The sequence below is a fragment of the Podarcis gaigeae genome (assembly GCF_964106915.1).
Source record: "Podarcis gaigeae genome assembly, chromosome: Z".
Lineage (NCBI taxonomy): Eukaryota > Metazoa > Chordata > Lepidosauria > Squamata > Lacertidae > Podarcis > Podarcis gaigeae.
The window spans coordinates 22,951,802-22,963,425 of record NC_139691.1 but is presented as its reverse complement, the minus strand read 5'-3'; the positions used below and the strand labels follow the sequence as shown (position 1 = coordinate 22,963,425).

The following is an 11,624-nucleotide window of genomic DNA, read 5'->3' as shown; positions in this document are numbered from 1 at the left end:
CTCTCCTTTCTTGGAAGTTTTTAAGCAAAGGTTGGGTGGACAACTGTCATGGATGCTTTAGTTGAGATTCCAGCATTGCAGGGGTTGGACTAAATGACCATTAGAATCTCCTCCAGCTCTATAATTCTAATATTCTATGTTAGCAAAATCAACAAAGTGTCTTGTGGCACTTTAAACACTAGCATGTTTATGATGGCATAAATGTTTGTGGGCTACAATCCACTTCATCAGATGCATAGTGTTATCTTGAGTTGCAGATACATATGTACATAATTTGTGGAGGGTGGGGTGAGGTCGTAGCTCAGTTGTGGAGTATCTGCCTTGCAAACAGAACATCCCAGGTCCAATCTTCATGGACATCTCCAGGCAGGGTTGGCATCAGGGCCAGCCCTGGATGTTTTACCAATCAAGGCAAAACATAAAATGGTGCCCTCCTCATCCACTCCCACATTTGCTGGCAAGCAGCATGCTCTTGTGGGACCTGAATCTGCTGCCCCTTCCAGCTGCCCCTAGCCTGCTGCCAAAGGTAATTGCCTCACTGAGCTTCATGGGTGGGAGAGACTCCTGCCTGAAATCCTAGAAAGCCACTGTCAGTCAGTGTAGGCAATATTGAACTAGGTGGGTGTGATAACCAGCCTCATATAACCAACCTGCTTAATTAAGTCTAATCCATGATGGGGTTCATAATGTAAAGTAAGCTGTCCTGCCAGGCTTAGCTCACCATGGGAGGGACTAGGTCATCAAATATTTCTTGAACCCCCCCCCCCCAGTCTACCTGAGAAGTTTAACATGTGAAGAGGTCTGAGGAGGTCTGAGAAGAGTTTGTAAGTAAACCATTTTTATCTTACTAAACATGTGACCTTTCTTTTCCTATGCTGGAGGAAGAGGGGACTATTTTGGAACTCTCTCAGAAAGACATATATCAAAGGTATAACAGCCTATATTTCCATGCTTTACTTTGCTGCATATTTGGGGTTCTCTCACCAAAGAGTACTTGCCCCAAACTTGGCTCTTGGCATCCAGGGAATTATTCTTTTGTACCATTCTTTTCCTTGCCACAAACATAGTGAATCAGTGGTCTGACTTGGTAAAAGGCAGTTTCCTATGTTCCTGTGTGTGTGTGTGTGTGTGCACGCATGCACTTGTGTGCTCATGCATGCAAAGAGTGAGGCCAAAGTGAAATGAGATGCAAACAAGTACAGACATATTTGCATAGTTAGCTGTGGTCATACACAACAAGCAGTTGTGCCAGTAACACAAACATCCTGGCATGGTAAGCCAATTAACACATGCAGCGTGATTTTAAAAATCCACAATATTTGTTCAGTTACCTAATTATTTATACTTTTCTACATCACATTTTCCTCTGACCTTAATATTTATAATGTCTCTAGCATGCATTTGTTTATATACTTGCAACTCAGTATAACACTTCATGCATTGGAGGTCTTTGTGCCATAACACAGGTTCAAGTCTTTAAACTGCCACAAGACTGTTGCTATTGTTTAAGCAGTGCTTAACGCTCTTAGGTTGCTCTTCTCATCCCCACCAGTATCTCGGGTCCCTGCAGCTCGATATAATTACACAACATCCATCCAGGTGCAGTTGAGCCCCAGAAGTCATCACCAGCTCGCATCCATCCCCCAGTCAAAATAATAATCATAATAATGAATTCTTTTTCATGTTCATATTGTGTCGTTCTGCATTTCATACCGGAGAGACCTTGCAGGCTTCTCTTCGCTCAAAGCGAAGATGTGAAGCACCTGACCTTGGGAAAAGGAGGCGGGTCTCGGCAGCCTTATGAATGAAATTCCAGAGGACGAGTGTGTATGCGCGCTCGCGCGAGAGTGTGTTTATCTCCTCGCCGGTGCGTATCTTGGAGAAAAGGAGAGGAGGAGCTGAGCTAGTGTGAGAAAGCGCCTCGTTGTTATTCTGATCACAGGCTCCTCTGATTCACAGACTTGGAGCTGATCGTGAATATAAGAGAAGACTTTTGACGTCAGAGTAGAGAGATATCAGCAGACCCAAAGGGGGAAAAATATTAAGAGCAACTCGGCTGGCAGAGACCTTGCCAGCGTTATTAGCCATGTAAACCAGAGAAGGAAGCCTTAATTCCGAGGACTGAGAAGGATTTAGCAGGGAGGACAACTGACCAAAGAATTGGAAACCAAGGTACAAACAACAACTGGGGAGGTGGGAAATTGCATGCCTGTTTCTGAACGTCGCCTGGGGTCTACCTGATTCCTTCCCCACCTACACATTCTTCCATCCCGCAGTGGGCTTGGAAAGCGGGAGGCGGAGGGTGTTCGCGTTGCATGGAACAATGAAACCAGCCCAACGGCTTGGCTACTGTTTTCTAAATTGTTCTTTGGTGGGCTCTGTTAAGTTTTATTATGGGAACAGCCACAAGAGTCAAAAGCAGCGGCTGCAGCAGCAGCACAGACCAAACGCCCAAAGGGTGACCTTTGAATGGCTCTCGGGTTCTTTGTTCACAGCGCTAAAACCTGACAGTAGAGAGAAATGTGCACGGTGGTTGTAGAAGGAAGGGATGATGGGTGGGAATACGTTGGAGTCTCACAGACTGGAAAGGTTGCGTGCGGGTAACTGTGTGATTGTGTCTGTGCGCGCGCGCGCTTGGTTTTTTTTTCCTTTTCGCGGCAGCTGAGCTTCTGCGGTTGTTCGCAGGCGGCTTGTGTCATTCCCCAAAAAAGGAGGGGTCGGGGCGGGAACTGCAAATTAAACTGGCTTCGCTTCGGTGCGGCAGTCTTACTGTTCTAAGGGTAGCAGGATGCGTTATGAACGAAATTTGAGTGAGAAGGTGCTTTGGAATCATGCAAATAGATATCCGGAGAGGACTAGACTACAAATTATATCTGCCTATATATATAGCTAATTAGAGAGCGATAATTCTTTCCCATTCGAGTCAAAAGGTATTATTATTATTATTATTATTATTATTATTATTATTATTAGCTCTGGGAAAGACCAAGTCAAGAAATTCTAGCCCCGCTATATAACGCTATGTAAGTCATCGGTGTCCCATTTTCCTTCCCTCCCCACCATGTAGCCGCAGCACCCAAAATACAACTGATGATGCAAGCGCCTCTGCATCCTAACAGTGTGTGTGTGTGTGTGTGTGTGTGTGTGTGTGTGTGTAGAGGGGGGTAGGAAACATTTTGGATGCACAACACGGCACTCTGATTTTGCTCATTTTTGTGAGGGGCATGAGCGGCAGGGAATGGAGATAAAGGTAAAGGTAAATTAAAAATACTCACTACCCCGAAAATCAGCAGTCCTCCTATGAAGGACTCTTCACCTGGGGTTTTGGGAGAGGAAGTAAGCAAGCAGGTTACACTCAGCTAAATCTGCACGCCCAGACATACGCCCAGATTACTGGTCACTGCTTGCAGGGAAGGGATTGGTTTTTCCTTTTGTAAAGGTGCCCTTTTCAAAGCTGCTGTTGTGTTCCCGCGAGTGCCTCTGGCGTCTGGCTCCGGAGTTTTTAGGGTAACACCTTTTAATACAGGCTGAGGAGAGCGTCGTCTTCCGTGCCTCCACTTTCGCGGCTCGGAACCGATGTGTGTTTCCTGGGGCAGAGAAGCTAGGGAGCATCCACGCTGATTATAAGATGCCTTAAAGGCTGATGGTTCCTTTCGTTGGCAATGGGACGGAGTGGCTGGTTTGGTGTCAAATCCAGGTGGAATTGACATTCCCTACCCCGCCTCCCCATCCCCAGAAATGGGACTGGGATATATTGGGTCATAGGAACAAAGGCATCTGCTTTCCATTGGTGGTGGATCTCCAGGGTTGCCGGCCTTTCCTAACCCTGTCTGGAGATGCGGGAGTTTGAGCCTGGGACTTCTGCATGCAAAGCAGATGCTCTACCACTGAGCAAAGTTACTTCCCCATGCATACGGAGCTGCCGTTACATGGAGTCAGGTGCTGACCACTGGTCCATCTAACTCAGTATCGTCCTTACTGTCTGGAAGCGGCTCTCCGGGATTCCGGACAGGGATTATCTCCCAGCTATACCTGGAGATGCTAGGGATTGAAGCTGGGGCATCCTCCAGACAAAGCAGGTGCTCTATCGCGGAGCATCCTCTCCCTTCGAGTTTGAATGCACACTAGTGAAACCCAAACCTGAGCTCTGTGGATGCAAACACTGCTAATGGCCCTTCCCTCCTCCCTTCCACGTGCGGACCTGGGGGTGGGCGGGTGCCCACCATACTTGACACACGCACCCCAAACCCTGCCAGCTCCTCCTTGACCTTCTCCCAGGGACCGCCCGCCCCCGCCCTCCGCCCCTCGCCCTGCCTTCTCCCCTATAACTGTCTCCCGTTGCCTTTTTCTTCCACTCTTCAGTGATGCTCGGTCACCCTACAGCAGCCGCAGCAGCAACCATGGAAGAGCACTTGCTGATGCAGCAGCAAAGTCTGGAGCAGCAGCAGCAGCAGCAGCAGCAGCAGCAGCAGCAACTCTTAACGCTCCTCAACACCTCCTCCCGGCCCTTCGCCAGCCTCTGGCCGCCGTCGGTCGCCTCTGCCACCGCGGGGAGCCCTTTTGATCTGTCTCCGGCGTCAGGAGACAGCGGGGATGTGGCCGCGGCGGCCGCGGCGGTCAACCCGTGGGACATCGTGCTGTGCGCCACGGGCACCGCAATGGCCTGCGAGAATGCCTTGGTGCTGGCGGTGCTCTTCTACACTCCCGGTCTGCGCGCACCCACATTCCTGCTCATCGGCAGCCTGGCCCTAGCCGACCTGCTGGCCGGCCTGGGGCTCATCGTCAACTTCAGCGTGCAGTACCTGCTGTCCTCGCCAAGCGAGACTGCCCTGCTGAGCGCCGCCGGCCTGCTGATTACTGCCTTCTCCGCCTCGGTGTGCAGCCTACTAGCTATCACCGTCGATCGCTACCTGTCGCTCTACAACGCGCTGACTTATCACTCCGAGCGCACGCTGACCTTCACGGCCGCTATGCTGCTGCTTGTCTGGCTGTTCTGCCTGGGCGTCGGACTCCTGCCCCTGCTAGGCTGGAACTGCCTGCGGGAGCGCAGCACCTGCAGTGTTCTCCAGCCCGTTACCAAGAATAACGCCACTATGCTGGCCGTCGCTTTCCTGCTCATTTTCGCGCTGATGGTGCACCTCTACCTGCAGATCTGCAAGATCGCCTTCCGGCACGCCCAGCAGATCGCCATCCAGCACCAGTTCATCGCCACCTCTCAGGCCACCTCCACCCGCAAGGGGATCGCCACGCTCTCGGTCATCTTGGGCACCTTCGCCCTCTGCTGGATCCCGTTGGCCATCTATTCCCTGGTGGCGGACTCCAGCTACCCAGCCGTCTACACCTATTCTTTGGCCCTGCCGGCAGCGCTCAACTCGCTCATCAACCCCATCATTTATGCCTTCAGAAATCCGGACATCCAGAAATCCCTCTGGGTGGCCTGCTGCGGGTGCATCAGCTCCGGCTTCTCCTCTCGGCCCAGGACATCCAGCGACGTATGACAAGGGTCTATGGTTGCCTTTATGGTTTTGGAATCTTAGTTTCTTTCTCTCTCTCTCTCTCTCTCTCTCTCTCTCTCTCTCTCTCTCTCTCCTTTCTTTCTTCCTTTCTCTCTCTCTTCTTTCTTTCTTTCTTTCTTTCTTTCTTTCTTTCTTTCTTTCTCTCTCTCTCTCTCTCTCTCTCTCTCTCTCTCTCTCTCTCTCTTTCTTTTTCTTTCTTTATTTCTCTCTCTCCTCTCTCTCTCTCTCCTCTCTCTCTCTCTCTCTCTCTCTCTCTTTCTCTTTCTTTCTTTCTTTCTCTTTCTCTTTCTCTTTCTCTTTCTCTTTCTCTTTCTCTTTCTCTTTCTCTTTCTCCTCCTTTTCCCCTTCCTCGCCTTTGTATGATCCCCCAGCACCAGCAGCTGCAGCAGGGGGGGAGGGGAGAAAACAAAACGGGGGAGGGGAGGGACCCCTACCCAACCTTCTTAGGAAAAGAAAGCAGGGTGTCAGTGTCAAGGCTCTCCAGATGGTTATTTTCTTATGCCTGTTTTTATTTTGATAAACCATACACAAGTAAGATGTGCCTGACATGCTCCCCCCTCCCTCTCCCCGCAAGCGACCGGGCGATATTTTAATTTTATTATTTCTTTGTGTTTAGGGAGGGAGGCGTGGAGAAAGACTCGGACATTTGCCAAAATCTGTGGCCAATGTGGAACACCAAGTGTAAACTGCAAGATAATGTTTCAAAACATAACAAATCTTGTTCTGCTTTCTTCATTTACTTTTTTGCCTCTAAAATTTCTTCTTCTTTGATTGAAAGCAGGATTCTCAGGAAAGGCGTTTGCGGGGAGGGGGCGGGGGTATCTTCTGCTTTTTTTTTTAAGTTGCCTGATTTTATTCTGCGGGTACAAGTTTTTTTTAAAAATGGGTCATGTGAATTCTGCCTTTAAGTTTCTTTTAGTTAGTCGTGGAGACTGGAGCGTAAGAGGAGGTTTTGCCTTGACTCCGGGGTCTAGGGCAGCTCAGGGCTCTTCTCTGAATGAAGCACACTTTTTCGAAACAGGGTGTGAATGTAAGCGCGGGAGCAGGAAGCCAGACGCAAACAGTTAAATGTTTGCTTCCCTTTATTAATGTCGAATATAAAGATAGCAAAGCAAAACCAAAATTATAAACAGATAGTTTGCAGGAATATTTCCAGAGAAAAACGTGGGCTGCTCCGTTTGGAGTTTCCATTTTTATCCTAATCAAATTTTGACCCTCTATGCAATATCAATAGCCATTTAAAAAGAAATAAACCGAGACGTCGTGGGATGAGTGGAATCTGCCAGATTCCTTCTCATCCCAAAGACGTGTCAGCACCATCAGGACTGGACAGCTCCGCGGAAGTCGCAATCAAACAGTAAAATGCTACCCGCGTAGAGACTTATTTAAAAAGCACACAGGCTTCTGTTTTGGAAAAAAAGATAGCGTGTAGTGTGGATTTATTAGCCCCGGGCAAAGGAGATGGGCCGGGTTGAGTCAGATAAAAATAACTGCCATTCCTCGTCATTGGCTCCCCACCTTCCCTCCAGCCCTCATAAAGATTGCACAACTCAACAACTCATGAGTTGACTGAGAAGGTTGAATGGCTGTTCCATTATCCTACTGTGGAGCCAGTACTCTAAGGGAGTCCACAGGAATGAACGCACCTTAAATTCGTGTATCACTGTGTGAGATTATACACTAACCATTTATTTCCTGCAAATTTCTTTATTTCTTTGGACTTAAAAGTGACCCCAGAGATAATTGGGGCTACACACACTGACCTAAAATGGAAAGGAAAGCGCAGATGTGGGAGAATAGGGTTGATATGATTAGGAAGCCCGGTTAGTTAACTTTAAGTTTTAAGGAAGATGAGAGGTACTACTCTGCAAAACTACCAACCCTATTTAGTAGGAGGGAAGGAGATGAGAGACTGGAGCCTTCAGCTTCGCCAGTCTTATTGTTCTGCATACCTGAAGCTACTAAAGTAACATGTCTTAATAGGCACTCTTTGCTAAACTCTTTTCCTCTATGTATGATGTCATTTGTGATGTGAAATCAGGCAGGGGGACATAAAGTGACCTTTATAATGGAGATGTAGCGTGGCCAAGAAAGGGAATGCAGTCGGGTCATTTAGGAAAGAGAATTAAAAGCCCTATGGAAGCATCAGTGAGATTAAGCCAGAAAACTGTGGTGATAGAGACTGCAATTCACCCAATGGCTTGCATGACTTACTTGTGACAGATGCAATCCTGCACCATTAAAGTTAAAAGGAACTTTGCTATTGATGACAATAGGAACAGGATTGTTCCTAAGTGTGTTGCTCTTCTGTGTATGTTTGTGTGTGTGTGTTTAGGTCAGCCAGCAATTTGAGGCTTAGATGTAGTAGACAAGATATAGCCACACAGAACATTATTTTCTTCTATTTTCTGCTATGCTGTATCTTCACCTTATGCATGCACACAAGTGCAAAAATGCAGAAATGTGTCTCTTATGTTTGAATAATTCCTTTTGTAGCATCCACAAGCAAATCCTCAATGATACTTATGTCAAAATTTTGATGCCTTTGACAGACTAGGTTTCAGCTGCATATATGCATATTTTTTGCTTTCCAGGATGTTTTTCTTGTGCCCAAATTTTGTGCAGACCTGCAATATTGCATCCCTGTGGTGTATGCATTGGTCAGACACATGCAAAAACAAAACCCAACCTCAGCTGAGTCAAGAAGATATTGCATCACTGTGGGAATCTCTGTTTACTTTACTTTTTCATGTTTATTTGTTTTGTTCATAAAACTTATCCCAAAAATTACTTTGTGCAAACCAAGAGATTTGCTGGGTTACAACCTAGAAATGCAGTACAGCTCAGTCTGTGCACTGGTGTTTCCTTACTAATCCACACAAAAAATGCTAAGGGAAACCTATGCAGCAGATGTGGTTTGCCTTAGTAGGCATCCCTTTGTGAATATAGCTACCCACCCCCAAAAGAAAGATGCACAATTTTTAGATGGTTTTTAAAACTAGGTTACATAACACTTATCTGCTCTACATTTATTAATTCTAGTTTGATTAGCAACTCCTGAACATAAATGCACGAATTCTTTCCAACCACCACACCACTCCCTCCACCCCAACACCCTTGTCTCCTTACAGGAATGTTGCTTTACACAGTTCATTCTTTGTTTTCTAAGTTGTATAAAAATAAAACTTTTGTGAAACTTGTGCATCTTACCTACCTGAAGGTCTTAGAAAGAAAACCACCTTTGACTTGAATGACTGTTGTAGAAGAGCTTAGTTGTGTATGCACACTGGAAATAGGTGTGATGGGGAAAGTGGGTGTTGTTGTATACAGATTACCCCTTATGGTATAGGTGGGAACTTCAGGCCTGGCCTTCAAATCTCTCCCTAGGTTACACTTCTCACTAGCCCTGCTGCACACCCTTAATGTTTTTCTCTGGCTGGGATGTGTCCTAGAAACATAGAACTGTAGAGTTGGAAGGGACACCAAATGTCATCTAATCCAACCCCATGAAATCCAAGAATCTTAGCTAAAGAATCCCTGGCAGGTAGCCATCCAATCCTTATTTAAAAACCTCCAATGAAGGAGAGTCCACCACTTGCCAAGGTAGGCTGTAACACTGTCAAATAAGTTCACACAGTCAGAATGTTTAGTTAGACTCTCCTTTCTTGTAATTTGTATCATTGAACTCTGATCATGCCTCTTGCTTGTCTTGACAGGATAGAGAGGGGTGTCTGAGTCTCTGTGTAGAAACAAGCAGAATGTAGAAAGGTAAAATTTGCATTTGTTCCTCCACTCACTTTTGCCTCAGGTCCCTCCAACAACCAGCATGGTCTCACTGTTTCCCTAGGGGCCAGTGAAAAGACAAAACAGTGTGGGGAAGCCATTCTTTGGCGCAAGAAGTGCTACTTGTTGAATGGAATGTCCACACGTTTACCCTCCAAAGAGATATAAATGTACAGCAATCATTCCATTTGGTGAAACCAAGTCCCTGCAATGCACTTTATAGATGAGTGGGGAAAAACAAAAAACCAATGCTATTATTGCACTGTATGGTGTATTAAACTGATACATTCATCTGTTAAGAGTAATTTATTTTTATTACTGTACATAAAATGCTAAAGTGATTTGTCAAAACGATACTTAAAATTATTTTTAAAAGAAGATTAAAGAGAGATGTTGACTTCTGGGGCATTGGCCCTGATATGTGCCAATATTCTTGTGTCTTTTGCTTTTTTAGATTTGTCTTAATAAATGTCAGCAATGATCTTGTGCTTGAGTCGTTTCCTTTATTATAAGGCTGCAGAGTGTGTGCCCCACAGCATCCAGTGTGGTCCATCAGCCATATAGAGTTACCTGCCAGGTGACTGACAACCTATACTGCTTCTGCAGGTCCATGCAAGCAAAAAACCCCAGGAAGTTTATCCTGCTCCCAGTAGGATATGTTCAGTTTTATGAGACACAAACTCCGTATGCCTGCCACAGAGTTTCCAGCCCAAGATGAAAATGTGACAGACTGAACTTGGGGCCTTTTGTTTGCAATCATATTCTCAACTATTGGTGAACTACAACCCTTCTGCCATCTCTGCCAGGGAGAGCCCTGTCTGTAAAGACAGCCCACTCTATGTTGAAGGCAGACAGCTGATTTTAACACACACATTCTGGTCAAATGCATTGCCTTATTTTCTCCAGAGGAGAGAAATGGCAGCCATTCTCTTGTATGGATTAGGCAGGTAGCCTTCAGCCCCTGCTGGTCCCAGGGCATTTTTGGTGGGCAGATTATTTTCCATGGCCCCAGGGCTTTTTAGTCATTTTAGGCCATGGGCTTGGTGACAAGTGAGACTTAAACCCTAGGCCCCATGGCTTGGCCACAACAGAGCACATGGCAAAAAGACAGGACTCTGGAACAGCAGTAATTTATGAACTTGAAGTCAGTAGCATTTGATATGGGGTGGGAGCAGAAGCATGGTAATCCCAGGCCAATGATAGGTTACCTTGTTGTTGTTGTTAGATTAGCAATTTCACTTATGAATGAAAAACTGTCAGGTGCATGACATCTGGGCCCACTGATTTGTTAGTTTTCAATCTGTTGATTTGCCAATGAGCCCTATAGGTTAAGAATATAAGAAGAGCTTGCTGGATCATGCCCATGGCCCATCTAGCTTTGTAGGTATAAGGATGTGGCATGTCTCCAGTTTTGTCAGAAGAGTGCCACAATTTGCACAGTGGGTTGAATTGCAGGCCACTGGAGTGCCTCACAATATGAGCTGGGGTGCAATCTGTCCAAACTTAAAAAATAATTAAGCCCTACTGATTCCAATAGGGACGTGGATGGCACTGTGGGTTAAAGCACAGAGCCTAGGACTTGCCGATCAGAAAGTCAGTGGTTCGAATCCCCGCGACGGGGTGAGCTCCCATTGGTCGGTCCCTGCTCTTGCCAACCTAGCAGTCTGAAAGCACGTCAAAGTGCAAGTAGATAAATAGGTACCGCTCCAGCAGGAAGAAAAAGGTGTTTCCGTGCGCTGCTCTGGTTCGCCAGAAGTGGCTTAGTCATGCTGGCCACATGACCCGGAAACTGTACGCCGGCTCCCTTGGCCAATAAAGCGAGATGAGCGCCGCAACCCCAGAGTCGGTCACGACTGGACCTAATGGTCAGGGGTCCCTTTACTGATTCCAATGGGAGCATAAAAGTACTTCCTTACTCCCTTCTGTTGAAATCAAGTGACTCTGTCAAAGTACTGGATCCTGGTCAGATTTTTGTGGCTTCTGGAATCTGTACTTTTCTAATCATCTCAAATTCTATGTCCATGATTTCAATGGGACCACATTTGCATTTTAACTGGCAGATTTAGATAAATGTAAATAGCATCAGCTGGTGTGTGTGTGTGTGTGAGAGAGAGAGAGAGAGAGAGAGGGAGAGAGAGAGAGAATTAAAAGGGTAGTAATATACCAGTGATTAATTGTTAGTAAGTTATCAGAGCTCTCATGCATGAGCTCACAAAATCATCCCCCTACCAGGTTCCCTCCAGATGTTTGAACTACCACCAGCACTGGCCAGAACAACTGTGCTGGCTGGATTTGATGGAAGCTGCAGCCCAAAATGTTTGGAGG

At 46.5% G+C, this 11,624-nt stretch overlaps 1 protein-coding gene across 1 annotated transcript; it reads left to right on the top strand.

Annotated features, from left to right (window-relative positions):
• Positions 1 to 1,911: 1,911 nt before the first annotated feature.
• On the top strand, positions 1,912 to 9,785 carry LOC310836404 (G-protein coupled receptor 12-like). The gene is made up of 3 exons (XM_083721521.1): positions 1,912 to 2,172; positions 4,363 to 5,492; positions 6,133 to 9,785. Exons 2-3 carry the CDS (start codon positions 4,365 to 4,367, stop codon positions 6,199 to 6,201), a joined length of 1,197 nt encoding a protein of 398 aa, XP_083577647.1. The 5' UTR covers positions 1,912 to 2,172; positions 4,363 to 4,364; the 3' UTR covers positions 6,202 to 9,785.
• The last annotated feature ends 1,839 nt before the right edge of the window (positions 9,786 to 11,624 follow it).